Source organism: Balaenoptera physalus (genome assembly GCF_965194825.1).
Source record: "Balaenoptera physalus genome assembly, chromosome: 2".
Lineage (NCBI taxonomy): Eukaryota > Metazoa > Chordata > Mammalia > Artiodactyla > Balaenopteridae > Balaenoptera > Balaenoptera physalus.
In genome coordinates, this window is record NC_138883.1 from 22,770,160 (window position 1) to 22,793,594 (window position 23,435).

Below are 23,435 nucleotides of genomic sequence, written 5' to 3' on the forward strand. Positions count from 1 at the left end.
ATTGGCAGGCGGATTCTTAACCACTGCGCCACTAGGGAAGCCCCGTTTCTCACAGTTCTGAAGGCTGGGAAGTCTAAGATCAAGGCAGATTCACTACCTGTATTCAGTATTTACGTTGGCAGATTCAGATTCAGTATCCGGCCTGCTTCCTGATTCACAGCAGACAGAGAGCGCTCTGGAGTCTCTTTTATAAGGGCATGATCCTTTCATGAGGACTCCACCTCTGACCTAATCCCTTCCCAAAGGCCCCACCTCCTAAAATCATCACATTGGAGATTAGGATTTCAACCTATGAATTTTGGGGAGACACAAACATTTAGGCCATAACATCGTGTTCTCTGTATTGTCTTCCATCTCCTGATAACAGTGACAGTTGTGAAAAGCGATATTTTAAGTAATGGCTGTGATGTACAACAGATTTGGAAATAAATGCTCAGCAGTAATATATTTCTGGGTGAAACAATTTCTGCTGACTCATGAAACAAATCTCTGAGGTTCAAAGTATTAATAGGAGATCACTGAAAGAAACTGTAGTTCTCGCTTCAAGGGCTAGCTCCAATTCCCATCCCTGGCTGATCTTCCAGAATATAAAGAAACAGAGGATTTCCCCAGTCTGGGATCTTGGAAACTCACTAATGTTATGTTTCAGTCTATTAACAAATACTTATTTAGCATTTGTTAATTCCTGTCAAGATTGTGCTAAATCAACCCCAAAGGGTGATGATCTGTACATTAGAGAAGAAAAAAAATCACCCTCTGTCTTGTTAATGAATGATATTAATAGCTACCAGACAATTCTTTTGTGTCATACACTGCTAAAACTTCTAAATGTATGTCATTTATTCCTTGCAACAATTCTATAAGATAGATACTTTTATTCTCATCTTACAGATAGAAAAGCTAAGGCGCATAACTTGCTCAGCCAGTTTGTGGCCAGGCTGGTACTTGTGTTAGAATTCGCTTGTCTTCTGTGCTACTGTGTTTAAATGCCTCGTGAGCTTACGGAGAACAGAATTTCTTCACTTTTTTTGTTTGTTTGTTTGTTTAGGTTCCTGGCATTTCTTTAAGTGTTCCTTTAGATTTCTTCCATTTTTTTCTATGAGAATGATTTATTAGTAAACATATTAAGCATTTAGTGTGGTAAAATACTAACTGACCTCCTGCTTCCTCAAGAAAAAGACTATAAGAAGCTAAACAATTTTGAGAGAGCGCATTAAATAAGTCAGGCGACACTGGGGTCTTAATAGTAGTGAAACTTCTTCCTGCCTTTCTATAACTTTAAAACTACTTATAAACCCTTAGGCTCTAAGCTCACATGTATATGGTGACTGGACAGTGTCAGCTATTGGCATGTGAGAAAGATTTTAATTCCTGGTGCAAGATTATGAACAATCCAGTAATCTTGAACACTTCTAGGAAGGAGAAGGGATCATTTTTCTTTTTCAGTTCTGCACCTTTTCTTTTTGCTTATTCATCATGTTTTAAATAAACAGACTGAAGAAAGTTGTTATTAAAGCCCTCCTTGGGCTTCTTCAATTTCAGTTTTAAACCAGGTTCAGAATATTCTGGCAAAAATTAAAGGCAACATTGAAAACGTTTGCATAAATTTTAAATTGTGCAAAAGGTGATAAAACTAAACTGAGCTGAAAGAATGACTAATAAGCATCTCCTCTTATATCTTTGTCTTTTTATCATACTCAGTGATTATTTTGGTTTTAAAAAATTAATTCTGAAGTGCATTCCTTTTCCAGAGTATCTGCATTACACTTACTATTCTAAGTTTAATTTGTTAGAAGTTTAATGTTTACTTTTAAAAGTGTGAAGGCTTATTAGCATGCTAATAAATAACATTTAATGTCTGTTAACAATGTTTCTATATTTGCCCATAAAATGAAATAGAAAAATACTACCTGCAGGGGACTCCATGCCTTTACTACATTCTGGTGGTAATTGAAATCCCTGGTTCTCATTTCATTGTTAGAAAGAACTAATAAATTTGTCACGAATGGAACAGGGGTGGAGGAAAGAGGCCATTTATGAGCTCAGTGATGAAACTAATCTCCTGCAGCTCAGATCTAAAAGAACTGGGAGACCAGTACAATAGAGGTGCCATTTAACTGCATAACATCACCGCTAATTAAGTGTAGATCTTTGCTCTCCTTTATCCTTTCTTCTGCTCTTTCCCCAGTGGTGTTGACTGTGTGTGTTTCAGCTGGCCTAATGTCAGACCCAGAAGTCAGAGGGAGTTGCAACTTACTTAAGAAAGGCATATGCCAAAAATATAATCTTTTTTATTATATACTGAAATAAATATAAAAATGTGTACAAATAATGGTTTTTATTGGAACATTAAATTTTGTTGTGATATAGTATGTGTTTTGTTACACTGTCACATGACATCTGTTAAAAATAAGGTTTTGGAATGCTCTTCTGGCATGTGTAATTTTGAGAAAAGCCTCCAGAACAGTTTTCCAGTATATCCTCTAACCTCTACCACACACATAAAAATAGCCCTGGTGGTAATATTGGCATTTATTGGCTCTTTGCTCATAAAACTGCTCTGTCAGCATATGGTATTTCCACTACTCCATTTTGTCAACATATTAAATAAACAAACACACACACATTTTTTTAAAGTGACCTTTTATTTGTCTTTCAGAGTTAATGTAGACTCCTTTGAGTCAGGTGGACCTGGATTACAGTCTAACTGCCAACATTTAATCACAATGTACAATTCAATACATATATCTTTGAAGTCTGTTTCTCTGACTTAAATGAATGAAGTTAGTAATTTTCACCTGTTGAGAGTTTTTGTGAGCATTAAATGAGAACATATGTGAGAAGCACCCAATACAATTTTTGCAAATAATAAGCTTTTAATAAATGGTGTTGATTTTTATGATACTGGTAATTTAAAGGAATGTTTTCATTAACAACCACAACACACATACCACTGTCCCTTTTGTTCCTTAAACTAAGCAAATTCTTTCCTGTCCCAGGACCTTTGCCTTTGCTACTCCCTCTCTCTGTAATGCTTTTCCCTTAACTCTTTCGGTGACAGCTCTTTTTCATCCTTTAGATTTCAGCTCAAATGTCACCTCTTTGCGAGAACTTAACCTGATCAACCTGTCTAAAGCAAACCTCTGCCCTTACCCCCCATCATAGCTCCTGGGTGTCTTCTTTATTTATGTCCTTGTCTTCTCCTTTAGAATGTAAGCTCCATGAAGGCAGAGAGACCTTATCTTTCTTGTTGATAACTGTGTACCCGGTGTCTATCATAGTGTCTGTGTCAGTAAACATGGATGAATTAATTAAATGAATAAATGAGTGGGAGGGAGGGAGAAAGAAAGGAAGGAAGCAATGATGTAGGGAAAGAAATTGGAAGGAAAGAAAAAATAATGGATAAAAGGAACAAAGGACAAAAGGAAGAAACGTATATGGCCTGAGGAATGGTTTATATTCTGGGCATATATATTTACGAACATACAACTTTTAAATTTTGCTTTAAAGTTTAAAAGTTGGGTAAAATTTTTCTGGTTCTTATTTTATTTTTTTATCCCTGGTCACTATGTCTCACCTTATCCTCTGCTTCCAGGAACGTACAGGGTTTCCTACAGGGTGACCTCTGTGAGGCCGGAAGTAATTCTTATAGGACACCAATATCTTAGAAAAAGGGGTTGCCAGACTTCCTGTAAAGGACCAGTATCTAAATATTTTCACTTTTACAGGCCATATGCTCTCACCCAACAACTCATCTCTGACGTCATAGAATGAAAACAACCATAGACAATATGTAAAGAAATGAGTGGGCTATGTTCCAATAATACTTTATTTATGGAAAGTGAAATTTGAATTTCATGTAATTTTCACGTCATGAAGTATTATTCTTACTTTGACTTTTTTTTTTCAACCACATAAAAATGTAAAAACCATTCTTAGCTGGCGGACGTATAAAAACAGGCAGCAGGTTGGAGTGACCTACTGTCATACTTTGCTGAACCCTGCCTTGGAATGAACTACAGTTTAATGGTTATCTGTCTCAAGAATGTTTGTCTTTTGAAAGATGAACTGGAGTGGGGAGAGTCACAGAGTAAATTTTTGAGTTCTTCCTCAAAGAATAAATTTCTGTTGGTAGAGTTTTAAATAATTTTGCAAATAGAAGGAAACTATAATTTTGGGTAATCAGTCAGACCTTCCTGAACTCCTAAAATCACACTCCATTAGTGGGCCATCATCCACAGGTAAGGTTGTGAGTGTTAAAAGTAGCTTTCATTACTGGCTAAAACTGCCCAGGCGCGTCTGTTAACAAGCTCACATCTCATTTATTCCTTCCTTCATAGACTTTGGAATTTAGGATCAGTTACTTCCTGGGATGATTTTGAAAGCCAGACAATTGGAGATATTTTGAAATGAATCACTATTCTTTATTTATAATCCCGAAGAGTAAAGTATTTTAAATTTCAAATAATGATTTCCCTAAAATTTGTGACCTTAGTTGGGTAAACAGTTATTTGGAGGAACATTTTAAAGGTCCTTTAAAAATCATTAGAAATTATTATGGTCCTATTGGTGTTATTTTTATAGCTATTACTATTTATAGTGCTTTAAGTAGACAAGAGTTTTCCAACTCTTTTTCTTTACTCACATCTCTCTTAAACAGCCAAAGCTACTATTTAAAATGCCACCTTCGGAAGACGCTAGTCAGACCGCAATGAGAAATCAGAATGAAGCTCAATTTGAAGAAAAAGCAGTTAAGTATTTCATAGGTAAAATATTTAGGATATTTGGAACTGAATAGTCAAAATACATCTGCTTTATTTCAGGACATACAGGGTAAGTCAGCCTTCAGGTATGCTTCCCAGAAGTTCAACTGAAAACTAAGTTGTTGGGTTTTTTCCCTCAGTTTTTGTAGATACTAAGAATAGTGCACCGTTGATTATCAGAGTACATATAATCTAAGGCTAGTTTTCAATCCTTTAATCACCTTTCCCTTTCTACCTGTACTTGTATATTACAAAATGGAGGTTAGTAATAATTCTAAGCTGAGTCAAACTGAATTAGGAAGCAAGAAAAGCCTGAGTTATGTCAGCCAAATACATTATTGTAAAACGATCTGTTTCTGCCTCGATCACTCATTTTGAGCAGCAGCCTCTCTCTTTGTACAGAGTGGCGAGAGAGAACTGTACGCAGTAGCCCGCAGAAGGAATATGGGAATGAGGGTGAAAAGGAGAGTATCTAATATAATGTTCCTTATGTTTTAATTCCTGAAAAGAATTGAGTAAATGACTTTCCCTGTAAATTAGGATGTGGATTATTGGAATTACAGTTTAATTCCCAAGGTGGACTGTTTGCTTTTGCCATTTAATGATTCAGCCATGTGACATGCACAATAGTCAACAATCAAGTGTTGCAATTCAAATATTCAAGAGGAGGGAGCTTGGGACAAAGGGTTCTGTGATTATATGGGTTTCCTTGTGAACATGCTTCACTTGGAAACCCAAGAGATGTGTACACTTGAGGGAAACAAAGGAGATGTTAGCCTCAGGGAGTCTCATTAGATCAGCTATGTTTGGTGGCAGTGAGATACACACCCTGAAAAAAAAAAAAAGCATACCCAATTGTTTTCCACAAGTTATGCATGACACAAACCTACTCATAAATTATGCCATAATCACCACTGCACTATGATTTGCATAAGAGTTCAGAGCATATTCAGCTGATATATGACAGGCCTCACAACTGGAGACATGTACTTTACTTCTTAAAGTGTAAATCCTTGGAAAAAAATATGGTGTGTTGGTTTCTGGGCTGTTAGCTTTTTCCCCTGCTACTCAACTCCTGTTCTGCATCTCTTTTGGGGGCAATCTTTGAAATTACATTGGTTATCATTTGCATTACCCCTAACCACGATCATAGCCTTTATATTATCTGCAAATAACTTTTAGTTGTTCTCCAGTCTAGATGTCATTCATTGAACTTTTGTTACCTGTTACTAGCAGTTTCACTGTGGAACTGAGCAGTACCAGCAGAAAGATAATTCTGTCTTTTGCCCTTCATTTGGGTTGCAGTCTTATCCTGTAGGCGCACACCTATGCACCGTATTACATTGTGCATTAAAGAAGAAACTTACAGTGATTCTTCATTTTAAAGGGGGGGCAGGGGGAAGAAATCTCATTGCCTTGCTTTGTGTTCTAAAATATAAAGGGTAAATCTGAGATTTTTATTTTTTGGTATTAGTTTCGTACTGTTGACTAGAAATGCTTACAGGGATTTTAAGCAAAACCCTTACCTAGCCTTTCTGGCTGCATTTTCCAGTGTGAAATCTGTTGACACAAACCAACAGAGCCCCATTTCCATGCTTTCTCTTCATTTTCCTCCTTCACCCCACTTGTATTCCCTGCTCCGCAAACCCATGTACACATCCCACTTCAGTGTAAGTGCAACCTCAGCCTTTCCTGAATAGTGCTGAATGGAAGTGCAGTAGTTAGCAATGGCCTCATAACAATACCACCAGCCTGAGAATACAGCAGAAGAAACTACAGAAGCACAACTGGCTGCCTCAGGTCCCTATCTGGCAATGGTAGTGGATGAGAGAACAGATCAGAAATGCGGAGCACACACTTCGGCTTTGTTCTTAAATTTTGTCATTGTTTCTGCTTCTGATTTTCCAGTCCCCAAGTGAAAGGTAGATGACAAGGATCATTACTAGGCTAGGAAATAATACGTACCTTTAAACTGGCTTTTCTTGATAAGTCAAATGTTGGGTTTTCTTATTGACGACTTTTTAGGTAAAATCCTGATGCCTTGTTGTGGTTTTCTTTTCAGCATTTCTGTTTTGTTATTTTGAACCCTGAAGTAGATTATTTGAAAAAGGCACATAAGCAGCTAGTGAAATGAGTTAACAAAGATTGACCGGAAGTATCTAATGATGGCTAAATTGAACACCAGATGATGGGAAACCACTGCATGCTGCCCTAATGTCATTCATTCTGAAGTTTTTTAAAATATAGAGTAACTTTGACTTTTAATAGATAACATGCAATTTTATGTACAGATCTGTGACTTATGTGTGTATTCAAAGCCAACTTACACTATATTTTAAAACTTATTTTGGTGTTGCAACATTGAGGTTGTTTAAGATTTTTATCTATTTTGTTTTAATTTTTTAGAATGATTCTATGAAACACTGATCTTTTTTTGTGGTGGTTAATAGAAGCCTTTTCCTTTTCTTTCATTTTAATATCTTGAAGTGTGGAAAAGAATGCGTTTGAAATTATTTCTAACTCTGAATTATTTAAAAAAATGATTGACAATTTGTTAAATGTAATGGGTTGTCATGTGGAAATGCATAGAGGAAAAAATGCATTTCATTTTATAACCTTCATGTACGAAGCAGCAGGTAAAGTGTGAGTGTTGATTAAACCAAGATAACATTGACAGGAAAAATGCCCTGCAGTGGTCTCTCTGGGTGAAGCTGAGTGGATTTTTCTTCCAGAAAACAGGCTTTGTGCATTTAGAACAGTGATGAGAGGGAGTCCTCACTGTGGGTTTTCTTTTTGAAACTTATATGTTCATCATGGCCCTTCAGTACAGAGAAGTTTCCAGAATTAGTCTATGCTTGTAATGTTTCTTAGACTTGGAAGCAATAGAGACTTTCATTATATTTTTACGCCAGTATTGTGCTTTTTTTGTATGCTAATGGTTGTATTTAAAGCATTCTTGGAAAATGCTGCATTATCGTGATAAAGTCACTAGACCTGTACAGCTCTACTTATCAGGGGCAGAGAACTCTGAGTATTCAGACCTGTGAGCCTCTATGTCATCTCTTAGATGGGATGGATGAATCAATGTGGCTAGTTGATTGGCTCAGCTGAGTCGAATAAACTGTCAATGACCAAGGATTCAGATACCAACTCTCCACTTAGCGTTCATTTCCTAACAGCCTACAAATATGTTCCCATCTCCAATGATACTAATGAATTTGCTTTGGTTTATTCATAAACTCTAATGTACGCCCCATTGTGACCAAGTAGCAAAGGAATATATACAGCTCAAGACAGGTTACTAACCTCATGATAAAAAGTTAACATACGTCTTTTTTTTTATAGTGCATGTGCTATTGTCCTTCCCAAAAATATAACTCACCTTACTCGATCTGTCAAGCCCAGAATAAATTAAAATGTGATTTCTAGCATTATTGTTTTCATTTAGAAATGGTATGTAATATTCACACTGATAATAACAGCTAGTACTCTTCATTGTAACTCAAGGACTATGCAGTGACTGTATGTATAATCCTTAAGAGTAAACATTAAAATGATTGTTACCATTTTAGGTTTTTCTTAGACTTTCCCCATCTTAAATAGCACTAAAAAATAGTGGGAAAGGGACTCTCCAATCACAAAAAACTGATAACGATAAAACATATTTTTTCCCTAAGAGCTTTTTTCTTCAAAATATTTGAAGGAAATTTCTCCTCCGATTTTTAACCTTCCACTCCCCATTGTTTCTTTCCTTGTTATCCAGAAATATTTCATACAGGAGAAATAAATAGATTTGGTCTAATAAAATAGTTTATTTGGCCTAATAAAATAATTTATTTAAAATAAATTATTTGGTCTAATAAAATAATTCTTACATCTTATTTCAAGTGTTTTTATTTGGAGTAAAAGCACTTGGAGGCCCATAGGTGGGTTTCAGAGAGTCTGCAATTCCCCTAAAAGTATATACAAAATTCTGTGTGTTGTGTATAGTATACATTTTCCTGGGGAAAAGATTCTCAAAGTCCATGGCTACAAAAATAAGAACCACTGATTTATTAAAACCACCTGAAATTGCATGATTATACTGAGAGTGTCTTCATTACTTCATTACTTCTGTCTTCCCCCTCTACTCTTCTCACCTACTCTCCCCCCTTTCAATAACCTAGCAATTCTTTTCTTTTTGGGATCTAACCTTAGGAGTGTGTATGTGGTGGGAGAGGAGGGAGCATACTGAACCTGCAGGCCGAGCTTGAAGATAAAATCTGTTGAAATGAAAATAAATTGAAGATTAAACAGCAACAACAAAACACTACAGTTGCAGTTATAGTAAGAGTGGGAGAGGATAGGGAGAATATATTTTGGTATAATTATATATTCATTCCAGGACGTATACTGGCATGTGTTTTCGTAGACTGTATCAGTGCCACAATATTGGCTTAAGTTACTGGCTATTTTAATGATAAGAACATGAGCAGAAGTATGCAAATATTTTGTTTGAGAATAGGGATTTGCAGTAGCCTAATTCTTTTATAAACAGAATTATAATAACTAATCTTGTCTGCCAAAAAAGAAGTCAAGTTCAACCATTTAAATTTCGCAATACATTTCTTAAATTGATACAGCCACTATGGAGAACAGTATGGAGGTTCCTTAAAAAACTAAAAATAGAACTACCATACGACCCAGCAATCCCACTACTGGGCATATACCCTGAGAAAACAGTAATTCAAAAAGAATCACGTACCACAATGTTCATTGCCTCACTATTTACGATAGCCAGGACGTGGAAGCAACCTAAGTGTCCATCGACAGATGAATGGATAAAGATGTGGCACATATATACAATAGAATATTACTCAGCCATAAAAAGAAATGAAATTGAGTTATTTGTAGTGAGGTGGATGGACCTAGAGTCTGTCATACAGAGTGAAGTAAGTCAGAAAGAGAAAAACAAATACCGTATGCTAACACATATATATGGAATTAAAAAAAAAAAAAAGGTTCTGAAGAACCTAGGGGCAGGACAGGAATAAAGACGCAGACGTAGAGAATGGACTTGAGGACACAGGGAGGGGGAAGGGTAAGCTGGGACGAAGTGAGAGAGTAGCATTGACATATATAGACTACCAAATGTAAAATAGACAGCTAGTGGGAAGCAGCTGCATAGCACAGGGAGATCAGCTCGGTGCTTTGTGACCACCTAGGGGGTGGGATAGGGAGGGTGGGAGGGAGATGCAAGAGGGAGGGGATATGGAGATATATGTATACGGATAGCTGATTCACTTTGTTATACAGCAGAAACTAACACACCATTGTAAAGCAATTATACTCCAATAAAGATGTTAAAAAAAAAAGCAAGTTAATAAGTTCATAAAGATTAGGAGTAGTTTCTTTTTATTTATGGCCTACAATTAAGGGCAAAAAAACTGCAATTTAGACAGAGCTCACTAATTGGCAACAATGACTGGTATCCTATCAGCTGTTGTTGATCGGCAAATTGAATTATTTAAATTCAGGCTAATGAACTGAATTTCTTGTTTCCCTAATTTTCTCATTTTCTTAACATATATATTTTTTCATTGAAAGCTATCTCAGTACCATTTTGGAATGGAGTAGATTATAGACAGACATAAGTAAATTGTATTGAAATAGGTTATTGATCTTTATATTTTAACGAAATTGAGATTTTTTGACCATTTGCGTTTTAGCCTTATAGGCTAGGCATACGTTTCAGTCAGCTGGGACTGCTATAACAAATTATTGTAGCCTGGGTGGCTTAAACAGCAAACATTTATTTCTCACGGTTCTGGAGGCTGGCAAGTCCAAGGTCGAGGTGCTGGCAGATTCGGTTCTTGGTAAGGGACCTCTTCCTGGCTTGTAGATGGCCATCTTCTCCTTATTCCCTTACCTGGCAGAGAGCAGAAAGAGAAGCAAGCATTCTTGTGTCTCTTCTTCTAAGGGCACTAATCCCATGAGGGCTCGATCCTCATGACCTGGTTACCTCCCAAAGGCCACATCTCCAAATGCCATCACATTAGGGACTGGGGTTTCAATGCATGAATTCTGAGGACACAAACGTGTAGTCCATGACAGTGCGTATTTTAATCCTGTAACAAATATTTAAGTAAAATGAAGACACTAATACATAAATTATATCAGTTTATCTTTACCAAACAGTGAGCTATGAATTAAAATGGAATTTAATTCAGTTGTACTCTTTTGGCATCATATGAAGTCACGGATTTCAAACCAGCTGTATGTGTGCTTTTAAAATATGTGCTAATTCTAAATAATATGAGCCCCATAGGTACATGGTGTGGGGAAAACTTAAGGCCCAAATAGTGGCTGTAAATATTTTCAGCCTTCCAAGATGGTTCATATAAATGCGATGCCGCCCAAAGACTGTCTAACGAGGTTCTGTTCAGTCTGCAAGTGATGATAACGCTTTGCTGAATGACTTTGTCCCAGATGCACTGCGAATAAGATGCCTGGGAAGGACAGATCGAAGCCCCCTTGAGGCATTATATGCATTTATTACGAGCTACTCAAATGTGACAGTACACAAGTCACCAATAAAGTAGCAGTTATTTTATGAAAATTATGGGGGCGAGGGTGAGGTTCTCTCAAGTATGCCAACAAAATGTAATTAAACAGATTATATTGCTAAAAACAGTCTGCTTTGGGCTGATTTTGCATAATATATTCATTTAACTTGTGCCCACATAGCCAAATATTTAAAGAGGCAGAAATGTTCAACCCAGTTTCGCAGTCTGAGCGCTGAAGGCTGGGTTGCAGAAGTCCTCAAAGGCAAGGCCTCTGTGTGTTAGGTGAAGCTGGGAGAATGCAGGGGAGAGCCAAGTTTATGCTCCTAAGTGTCATGGGTCTCTGTCAGTCTCTGTACGGTCACAGAGATCTGAGCTGAATGGCCCTCTGCACCATTTTCCTTCCTTTCCCTCTTAGCGCAAACAATTTAATTTTTAAAAATCCAGATTTTATATATCTCCTCCAACTACTTAAAATGAAAGAATAGAAAGAAAAATGGCCTTGACCCTCGTAAAAAGGATGGCTTTTGCACTTCCTTGAATTGTCAGTCTCCTCTCTCTCAAAGTCAGCTTTTTTTTTTTTTGGTAAAAACTTTTAGTATGTAGCTGTTAGCTCTGGGAAGAGTTGAGAACACAGCTGTTGGATTGAGAATGAAACCATTCTTAATCATTTAGCTTTTAAAGCGATATTATCAATGACTCATTTTAAAACCAGTATTTCTATGAAACCTTCTAAGATACTGTAGGTAACGAAGACCTATCTGGGTTCAGGATTGGCTGCATGTGACATATCGTTCTCTTTTACTTTTCCTGCCTTGTTTCAATTAACAATGTACTTATTAATTTTAATTGGTGAAGTCATTCTTATGTCTGAACTTTACTTCCTGTGAGAGCATACTTTGTGCTGTATACATAATTGAAAGCTGGTATGTGTGCTAAATTCCTTTTTTAAATCACCACTGTTGTCTAGTGGTTCATATATTCAGATCTAATAGTTATATTTCACTAAATAGATAAATAATTTTACCAATGCAAAAGTGATAAAATCTATTCCACTTAGTAACTATGCCTGAATTTATGGTATTTACTATTAAATTAAACCTTGTCGTCCTAACACTAGTTGAGATGAGAAAAGTGATTCTTTTGTGACTATTTTTCTATTGGAGAGATTATCCTGAGTAGGAGTTTTCATTTTTTACATTTTTAAAATGTTATTGTTAATAGAGGTTAAATAGAAAATCTAAAAAGTAAGTAAACTTGAAATGATTTTTTATAGCTTTGTTTTAATAATTATGTATTATGCTTTATTTGCAGGACCGTGTACATGCGTTAGAAACGGTAAGTTGGGGCATTTTCTTTCTCCTTCTATCAGGATTACTGCTGTGTCCTGATGTGGATTTCAGAGCACTCCCTAAAGGAAGCAGTTCTGGAAAGCATTTCTAAAACTACATCTAAGATTCAAAGGGGAAAGTAAGCTAAACTATACCAGAAAGGTCTGTAGATACAAACTTTTAAAATGAGAAAAAAAAAAAAAAAAAGAATTAAGAAAAAAAGTGTGTGTATTTAAGTGGTCACTGCTCTCTCAAGACAGGTGATGCCCTTATGCACTAATTTATGGAAAACATAATTAGCTTAAATGTAATTATGCTTATTTGTTTCTGTATTTCCCAATCACTAAAAGGACTAGTTGATAAGAAACTGAGATCAGGATTCTATTGATACTTTGAAGGGCAGACAGTCAACCTTTTTTTTTTTTTTTACAATATCCAAATAATGATAAAAGCTGGTTAGCCTTTTTTCAATAATCTTACTTGCAGGAATCTGGTATTAGGAAATCATTTTTTTTAAGTGCAAATATATAAAGATTACATGCTTGCAATATTTACTGGAAAATGATATACATTTTTAAATAGAAAAAAAGGAGAGATGACTTATTGTTCGGCAATCAAGTAATGGTTAGATAAAGTGTGAAATTTCCGCCCAGCATGACACAATGATTCTGGAAAAGGTTTCTTATATAATGTTAAATGGAAACAAATTCAAGATATAAAATTACATGTACTTTAATGATAACATATGATGATAGGTGTATAAAAAAAAGAATAGAAGCAAGCAAATCTTATAATAGTGACTTGTTAGACAAGAATTAGGGCTGTGATATCATTCCTTTCTTTGTTTCTCAAGTTTTAAAAAACATGGTTAATTACTTTATAAGTAAACATTTTTATAATGAAAACCACGTGAACTGAAAGAATGGTAAAATAAATTATGGTACCACCTTATGATGAAATATTATTCAGCCATTAAAAGTCATATTTTCAGGGGGCTTCCCTGGTGGCGCAGTGGTTGAGAATCTGCCTGCTAATGCAGGGGACACGGGTTCGAGCCCTGGTCTGGGAAGATCCCACATGCCGTGGAGCAACTAGGCCCGTGAGCCACAACTACTGAGCCTGCGCGTCTGGAGCCTGTGCTCTGCAACAAGAGAGGCCACGATAGTGAGAGGCCTGCGCACCGCGATGAAGAGTGGCCCCCGCTTGCCGCAACTAGAGAAAGCCCTAGCACAGAAACGAAGACCCAACATAGCAATCAATCAATCAATCAAAAAAAAAAAAAAGTCATATTTTCAAAAAGAAAATATTGACATGCTGTTATATACAGGGGGAGGTATTTAAAGCTATATGGAGAGTATGATGCAAATACTGAATATGCATATTTTGTGTTTAAAACTTTTGAAAACACACAAAATATTGAGTGACTTGGGTCTAGTGGTGATTTTTTTTTTTTTATGTTTTTAATGAGCAGGTGAAAAATAAGAAACTTTTAAACAATAAGGCTAGTTAAGAATAAAATATTTATATTTTGAGTGTGAGGAAAGGAAAGATGCTAATACAGAGTATTTTGGTCCTGTGTAAGCAAGTGATTTTGATTGACAGTGTGCAGACCCTAGCTGGGAAATGATCTATTCCTTAGATTTAACCAGGCCATTGGGAAAGTACACTGACTTTCTCGGTTTCAGTATGATGACATCGTAAGTGAATAAAATGTTTAGTGTTCCTCCACATATATTTTACTTATCCTTAGAAAGTGTCTTGCCAACAGTATTTGACTTGTAAATTAAATGCTCTTTTTAAAAGTATGAACCGAAACAGAAATGTTGAGTTTGAGGACCTGGGTTCAGTATACAAAATGCCACTTCAACATTTAGTAAATCGCTTGTTTCTTGATTCCTTCATCTGTAAAAATGAATATAATTAAACATATTTTATCACACTGTTGTGAGAATTAAGAGAGAAAATATATGTGAAAATATTTAGGACCAAACAAATGTTAGGTTATCATTATCATTACCTGATTGCTTATTATTTCTTATTTAATCATTTTGATTATACTAGTATGTCATGCGAAGCTGAAAATTATCAATAACAACAAGAAGCCTATAACTTTTATTAGTATTTGTTGGTCTTTTTTATTTACATAATCTCTTTACTAACATAGTACTATGGTATAAAATCTTAAATGCCTTATTCTAAGGGTTCCTCTAAGAATAAAGGTAAAAAATAAAAAATCATCATGAGAAAAATAAAACTGGTTAAATGAACTAGGTTTTTTACAGTGGCAGTTTTCTCAAGATGGTTTTAATTTGACATAATTATCATAAGTAAAACTTCAGTAATAATGAACGAAAAATGAAAATGCTCAGTAATAATGTTAATGCTCAAATGTTATGAAATCCTTTGACTTCATATGGCATTATAAAGAGTGGATTTAATATACTTGGTAGACTATTCAGCTGGTAAAGTATTTTATAGTTCATAAAATCAAATATGCTGGAAGCAGTCTCAAGACCATTTATTAGTCTCTCACAACTTAGCACTTAAACCATAGAAAAATGTTGGTGGTCTCTCATTTGGTTTAGGTGGTATTAGGGTATGTAAGGCTTTGAATGTAGGGTATGTGTCCTGGTGATACAGATCTGCAAAACTGGAAATTTCATTATTCCATTAGGGGTATTTACAATAGATTAATTTTAAAGGTTTAGTAGTTATAATACCTGAAAATAAGAAGGTCTTTTTTGTCATAATGAGCAACTTGATTTGGCTTGTCACCAATTATCTATATGCTTAGGTCACAGTTGTGTCTGTTTCCCTTCTCTTTCTCAATACTCCCTCTCCTTCTTCACTAGCAGGTAAGCTTCTTGGAATAGAAATTACATTTTATTTACAAATGCATCCCCAGGGCCTGCAAAAAATTTCTAACATATAGTTGAAAATCAATAAACATTTGTAGAATCAAAGAATGAATGTCAAACTGAATGTATATAATCCTCACATAGACTATTCTTAAGAATATAGGTATACACAGTACTGATAGTTGAGGGAAAAAAGTACCCAGAAGCATCAATTTATTCTTTTTTCCCTAGCCTTTCTGCTCAGTATTACACTTTATTTGGTGTTTCACAGAAGCTCCCATGATCTTCATTAAAGTTTAGTGTGAATTCTCCTAGGAAGGAACCACCTTCAGCCAAAACATAGTAGGTTGATTCCCCAAATAAAGCTAAGTAATTACCTCAAAAAAATCTTGGTTGAGAGCCCCAGTTCATGGGCCATGGATGGGACTCAGAGTGGATATTTATTGGGCACTAAGGTACTAGGTAGACAGTGAAGAGGAGAAAAGGAAAAGGAATTGTGGTCAGTTCTCTCAAGGAACTTGCACTTTAATTGAGGAGAGAAGTTGCTTACATATAAATGAATTAATGATGTAAGATAAATATGCACTGTCTACAACATGTGAATGAAACAGTACATTTTTTAGAAGGTATTACAAAGAAACAATAATTGTAAAATAAATTAACATCATTGCAGTCTAGGTTCATCATGGAAAAGCATGGCTTTTGTAGTTTGAGGACATGATGGAGGAGATTAGTTTCCTCTCTGAAATGGGAAGAATCAGTAGTGTCAGGTAGAAAGAGCCAGAGAAGACATTCTATATTGGGGATGTAATAAAAATTTAAAGGCAATAATGAAAAAAGAGTTAGCTAAAAGGATATTTAAAAAAAAAATTTTAAGGCAAAATCATGAAATCATGACTCTCATACAAATATAAAATGAACTCATGACAAATGAGTTTAACACATTAATTAATCAGAGAACGAGCAAGATGTTACAACTCACTTAAAGGAACATTCAAAGAGCAATAGAGTACTGAAGTGAATTTAAAATAGAGGCAAAACTGGCTTCTTCCATAGTGGAGGAAGGAAATCAATTGAACCTCCCCAGACAAAACTTATTTCATGTCTATGTACAAGAATCATTTGCATAGCAATCAGTCATCTATAACTCACAGAGTTATAAATAGCTCAAAGACAATGACTGATACAGAGATCCTGTAGAATCAAAAAACCCAGAAGGGTCCGCTAGGCAAAAACTAGTTTTTCACTGAAGATACCCAGTAAGTTTTTGTTCCATTTCAAAGGCTTTCACATCTTTTTTTTTTTTTTTTCTTATAGGCTCATTATCTGTAAAACTTTGAGAGAGTAATAGACACTTTGGAGTTTTGAAATACAAACCGAGGAGTTTAGATTTGATCTTTTATATCAGGGATACAAGTGGGTTTCTTCCTGAGTGCCAGTTCCTACTGGTCGGTACTGGCTATTGAAACATTCCGTTGGGAAGGATTCTGGGCTGCTCTTTTGGAGAGCGCTGCTGTGATTGCTTTGCATTCTCTGGTGTGTCCATTGCGAGGTTGGGAGGTGAAAGGCGGTAGCACGGCTCTTTAGCCAGTAAGTAGTCATTAATGGTTTTCAATCAGGGGTTGTGGCGTGGTGAATGTGGTGTGCAGGAGTACAGCTGGAGTGGTGGTGTGCAGCCTGGAGTGGAGTGGTGAGAGCCTGCAAGGAGGAAGAGGGAAAGCGCAGGTGGAGGTAATACAACTTTAGGACTGTGCTTGGAAAATTAGGAATTGGGACAGTTTGGTGCCAGAAAGGCAGGGTTAGAGTGATTACCCTTGTTTATAGAAAGGCACTAGTGAACTTAGTAAGTGGGAGGTCAAGGGAGAAGAGGAGATATAGGCAGTACAGTAAGAAGTCAAGGTCATTTTAGGAAATGAAAGGGAAGGGAAGGCTTTTCAGCTTGGAGATACACAAATTCTGTTTGTCATATCACACCTCAGATCTGTCTTTATTTTCATTTCCATAAATGCCATGATAATTTAGATTCTCAATACCTTTGTATTAGTTAGAGTTAGCATGACCTCAGTTAAGAGAAATCCAAAAAGAATTATGGGTTAAGTCAGATAGAAATTAGTTTCGCTCTTGTTTAACAATCCAAATATATCATGTCCATGGCAGGTATGGTGTCAGAAACCCAGGCTTCTATTGTTGTTTTGCTCTACCATCTTCAATATCCTGCTTCCGCCTCCTGATCTAAGATGCCTCTTCCACTCCAGCCCTTAGATTAATATTGTAACTAGACAAAAGAAAGAAAGGGAGAGCATGTATGTAACTTGCCTTTAGTGAAAACTAGAATTTGCACATATCATTTCTGTTCATTTCCATAGACCGGAATTTAGTGACATGATTATAACTAGCTTTAAGATTCAAAAAGAACCAAATAAACCATAGACTTTTGGAAATTTCAAAGTAAACTTCTAAGCAACTCACAGGTCAAAAAATAAAAGAAAGGATATGCCCAACTCATTAGGAATTGGCATAATCTTTGAGACAAAATCAGACGGAATGTATAAATAAGGGAAATTAAGGAACTTCTCACACATTAACATGGATACAAAAATATTTTACACAAAATATTAGCAAAATAAATCCTGGAAGGTATAAAAAGGATAATTACTCATGAACACTGACAAATTACCAATTCATCAATTGAGTTTATTCCAGGAATTGAGTTGGTTTAAAATTAAAAAAATCAGTCAGTGTAATTCACCATAGTGACAGATTGAGGAGAAATAAATTTAATAAGGTCATCCCAATAGATGAATAAGAAGATTTATTCCTATGATATCATTATCATCCTCATAAACCTTTCAGAAAACTAAGAATAGAACTTCCTTAATCTGATAAAGGTCATGTGAAAAAAAATCTCTGGCAAACCTCACCTTAGCATTTTGAAAGTCCCTCTTTAAGACCAGGAATAAGCAAAGGATGCCCCATTCTACAGTTTCTGTTAGACACTGTGTTGGTGGTATTAACCAGAGCAGTAAAACTATCATTATTTGCAAGTAATATTATTGTTTGTATAAAAAGCTCTAGGAATTCATAGTTAAATTATGAAAAATAATAGTTTAACAAGTTTGATAGAAACCAGTATATGAAAGTCCCTTTTCCTTCTAACTCCAGCAACAATCGCTGAGAAAATGTAATTAAAGTTACTATATCAATACAAAAGTAACAAAGAATACAAAGTATACAGGAAAATGTCTGACAAAAAAATTCAAGCCTTTATAGAGAAGACACTCTGGAATAGTCAAGATACTTTTGAAGAAGAGGAAGTGGGGAGAGTTTTCCTAACATACATACAACCTTATTAAAGCTATTGAAATTAAGATAGTGTAGTCTTGACACAGGAATATATAAATAGGTTCATGTAATCAAATAGAGAATCCAGAAACAAATATGTGTACATAGAAACTTGATGTCTGACATACCTGGCATCACATATCAGAGGAGTAAGGATGGACTTTTTAATAAATGGTATGAAAAAAATGAAATTGAACCCCTATCTCAGATGCAAAAGTGGGTGAAAGCCTAAATGTGAATGATGAAACCGTAAGACTTTAAAACAAAGTATAGTTTAGTATCATCATGACCCTGGGACTTTGGAGGATTTCTAGGGGTGGGGGTAGGGGCACTGAAAACATAGGTCATAAAGGAAATGACTGATTTGACCACATCAAAATTAAGAACTTCCATAAATCAAAAGACAACATAAAAAGAATGAAAAGAAAAGCCACACTTGGAACACATTTGTAGCAGAAGATATAACTGACTAGCAGTTTGTATCCAAATCAGTTTGTATCCAAATCTTATTGCCAACAAAGCAATTAGAAAAGGATAAACAACCCAGATTAAAAACAAAAAGAAAGAAAAGAAAAATGATAAAAGGCATAAGCAAGCATTTCAGTTGAAGAAGAAACATGTAAGAATATATTCAATGAAGAGTGGCCCCCGCTTGCCACAACTAGAGAAAGCCCTCGCACAGAAACGAAGACCCAACACAGCCATAAATAAATAAATAAATAAATAAATAAATAAATAATTTTTTTAAAAAAGGAATATATTCAGCTTCATTCATAATTAGGGAAATGATGACTAAAACCACAAAAATTGTCATTTTCTTTATGTATATGTTTTATGTACTCATGTGTATCTATGACACATTTTACCAAAAAGCAAAGGAAATTGAAACATGTTATCAGCACTTTTTTTTTTTTTTTTTTAATTTTACAACAAAATGATTAATGCTGTCCCTGACAGTCAGGTTCAAAGAAAACTGGTGCGGTACAGCACAGTCTCCCAGTAGTGTACCTCCAGGAGTGCACAAAAATCTTCCAAGGGGCAGTCAAGACACAAGTAGGTTTAAGAGAATCCATTTTTATATCCTCAGCTACTACCTGCACATTCTCTTAAAATAGCTCTGCTTGAAGGGGCCCTCTTACTTTTCATAATCAGCCTCCTCCCACTTTGCAGAAGAAAGGCCTCCTTCTCACCCATCCAGGGACCCATGATGGCAAATTCCCCCAGGCACTTCAGGGTGCCAAACAAGGGGCAGTTTATGATTTGGGTGCCTTCATGTCCTCCTTTAATCAGGTCACTAAGGTAAGGCTTCTTGTCCTTCTTAGTCATCTATATATTTTTGATAAGAACAAAGGGTTGTATTAGATATATGGGGTGTTGAGAATGGGTTGTTCTGAAATCGACATGTATTGTTGATTGATGTTGAGGAGGAGTAAAGACAGTTTTATTTAATGACCTCACCTCTTCCACCACCTACTATAATCAGAGAATGTATAGCTCCAGAAAACAAAGCTAAGATGTGTTGGAAAGAAATCATTGAACGCCGCAGTGTCTTATTTCATCCAGGTGACAAACTCTGGTCCGGCTCCATGCCTTATCTATTTATCTGTCTTAGAATTATGATTCAAAAGTGAGACAGTTGTCACGAGGACACATTAACACATTACATAGAATTGAAAAATGAAGTCAGACTTTTTTTCTGCCAGAAAGTACTGCTGATTTGGCTGATTGGTTTGACAATGAGGACTGGCTTTGCCAGTCTGCAGCTCTAAGTTTTGGATGCAGATATATTTAATGCTGAGATAAAATAAATATATTAAAATTTTATACTGATAGAATGGTATTGAAATTGATAAGATTTTTATTTTTTGCATGTGTTAAGTTCAATGAAATATCTCTAAGTGAAAAAAGAACAGTTGTAGTCATTTAAGTCTTGGTGAGTAAAGCCTTTTGGGTTTACCATCCAGAAATGGAAAGTGAATGACTTTTAATAACTACATTACAATCCTTTGGCAAGTCAAGTGGTTTCTAATTCTTTGCTTTCAACAAAATTGAAAGAGGACCTAATCGAGCTGGTAGATCATTAAAATTAATTTTTGATGACAGATCACTATGTAATCTTTGCTATAAAACTAGGAAGGCATTCAAGAAATTGAGTGACATTGTTATAACAAAACTAATTTCATTCTCATGTACTTTTGTATGTGAACAAGACTTCTCAGTGAGTAAATCTATAGAAACAAAAAATAGAAATAGAAATGGAACCCTGTCTTATTGAAACAAAATTAGCATTTACCCATGGATACATGAGCTAATTGAGTACAGGAGAAGAGGAAGCTATATCCATCCCAGTAAGAGATATACATTTGGAAGCCTCGAGGTTTTTTGATATTTCACATTTAATTTTTTCTCAAAATTTTAATATACCTAATATTAATTATATGATAATTCAATTCCATAATAATGTTTAACACTTAGAGCATTATGGTCACAGAGAGTTTTAAAAATCAGTTCTTCTCTCTGTATGTATATACATTTTTGTTACAGAGAAGGATGAAGTATGATAGGATAACCAATAAATAGGCCTGCAAACATAAATATATTTTATATTAGGATAAAAGTCGGTGAGGGAAAACAGATTTGAAATAAATTCAAAGGGAAAAGGAATCATATAAAATCTGTCTTTTAAAGAGGATGGTATTTAGTTATTTTGTAAGTGGATAAATGGTGGTAACAAATTAATGAGATTTAAAGTTCACTGGATAAGTTTATATGAGTAATATAAAAGTTTTATTTGAAAATGACAATATTTATTACATTCAAGGATTTTCATCCTTTGTAACTACCTAAACTTATGATGAAAACATTCCGACAACTTAAAAATGTGTGTATGGGCGGGGGGAGAGTAAGGGAGATACACAGTTTAAAAATTATTTAGGGAGGATGTAATCAAAATTTTGAAAAGTATTGACTGAGAGCAAATGTGTAACTGTGTAGTTGCAATTTGTCAGTGTTTAATCAACTTCTCAAACCAAAGTTACTTAAAACAATCTAAGCTTCCTGTATTTTTAGGATATACTTACAGAGAAAACATAATTTACAGGATAAATCCTAACCTGCAGCTATATGGAGAAAAACATGCACAAATTTGCCTATCTGAAAAAAATTACAAGACACAGGAAAACTGTTAGAAATATGATTTCTATTTTTAAAAAAGTGCTAGAGGCTTAAGCACATCTCTAAAGGATTCATTCAGCTAATATTAGTGGTACCAGACTTGAAGTATGCACACCAGTTGATCTTCAAGATCTTGGTATCCATAAGTACAAGAGTATGCCAGTACGTCTCTGGAAATTACTAAGAGATGCTGTGTATTCTGATTTCACCTGTCTACTGTTAGACACTGATTGTTGGGGATTTACTTTCAATTTCCTTCCCTTCCCACTATGGATCTAACACTAATTGTGCTTCACCCTACTACGTGTGCAAGCCAGTCTACAGGCACATAAGTTGTTGAAGAAGGACCATTATTCTTTGTTAGGACACCAGAATCTGCTCTGGGGCACTTAGGAGTATATGGACCCAATAGTGTTAATGTATTTAACTAAAGTGTCCCGGTTTAGCTGAGGAAATAACTGACTTGAGTATGTAAATGTGGCCAAATAACAGTTAATTATCTGCAGTGCCTCTTCTAAGTATTTGTAAGAATCTTGAAGCTGGGTAAAACTTGCCTTTATCTCTTTATAAAGCCAGAACTTGCTGTTTCAAAACCAAAGATCAAGCCAGGTTCATTTTTGGTCTTGCCAAGGCTATAAGCCTCTCATTGAAGTTGCCTGAAAGGTTCAGTCAAATTGGCTTTACACCAAATAAAACGCAGTGTGCTCTGTACGGTTTTGACCCAGAATCAGGTGAATCTCAGCAGTTTTGGCTGAGCTGCATTGTAAAATTTTGGATTTGTTCGAACTTGACACTTCCTGGGAACCCATTCAAACTGAAACCGGAAAAAGGTTTTGCACAAACCCTGTCCTAGCCCGTTCTGCCAAGTTTCCCACTGCTCTAATGTTAGTCTACCTTCTGTATATTCGCATCGAGGGCAAACGGAAATATCCTCATGAATCTCTCATGAGGGATCTTGGTTGAAACAATCTAGACATTCTCCTTTCGCCACCTTGTCCCAAAATACAGAGTCTGTATTCTGTGTTAGTCAGTATTAAAATGTGTATATTTTCCAATAATGGGGTCATCTTCAAAGGGTTAAATTGCAAAAACATGACTGTGCTTATGTTAAAATGCAGAAAATGGTGCTGAAACCAGTGGGCTGTTTATACAGAGTTGCAACCTTGTGGCAAAAGGTGATGACCAATTTAAAAATGTAAGACTTCCTTCAGCCTGCAAAGATCGTTTCTCACCGCGCTGTCAGATTTTTCATAAATGCGGCGACATAGGGAAAGTATCATTGAGAAGTTACATAATGAATGCAGCTTCACCAGCAGATGAATTTAGTGTTATTGAATTCCTTAGTGTTTGGAGGTCAGTCTGACAGCTTCATAGTTGATGCTGATAAGTAGTCAGACTGCCTAACTGCCTTGCTTGATAATGTGT

At 35.5% G+C, this 23,435-nt stretch overlaps 2 protein-coding genes across 10 annotated transcripts in view; one reads left to right on the forward strand and one right to left on the reverse strand.

Moving 5' to 3' along the window:
* CEP128 (centrosomal protein 128) overlaps nucleotides 1-23,435 on the forward strand; it is a gene marked incomplete at its 3' end in the record, with an annotated part of 432,096 nt that overhangs the window by 365,529 nt on the left and 43,132 nt on the right. For 2 of the 5 annotated variants that reach the window (XM_082451219.1, XM_082451220.1), the window contains exons 21-22: nucleotides 4,661-4,750; nucleotides 12,620-12,643. In XM_082451219.1, coding sequence (XP_082307345.1) covers nucleotides 4,661-4,750; nucleotides 12,620-12,643 — 114 coding nt within the window. Of the gene's footprint in view, nucleotides 1-4,660; nucleotides 4,751-12,619; nucleotides 12,644-12,677; nucleotides 13,890-23,435 lie in introns of those variants that run through there. The other 3 variants (XM_082451221.1, XM_082451223.1, XM_082451222.1) reach the window with 2 other exon arrangements.
* The window catches only part of LOC309655771 (uncharacterized protein), a 119,703-nt gene continuing 106,242 nt past the window's right edge, over nucleotides 9,975-23,435 (reverse strand). For 4 of the 5 annotated variants that reach the window (XR_014260974.1, XR_014260975.1, XM_082451472.1 and 1 more), the window contains one exon: nucleotides 13,977-17,769. Coding sequence is in view for 3 of the 5 variants with exons in the window: in XM_082451472.1 (XP_082307598.1) it covers nucleotides 17,727-17,769 (43 nt within the window). In the remaining 2 variants the exon portion in view is untranslated. Of the gene's footprint in view, nucleotides 10,672-13,976; nucleotides 17,770-23,435 lie in introns of those variants that run through there. The other variant, XM_082451473.1, reaches the window with a different exon arrangement.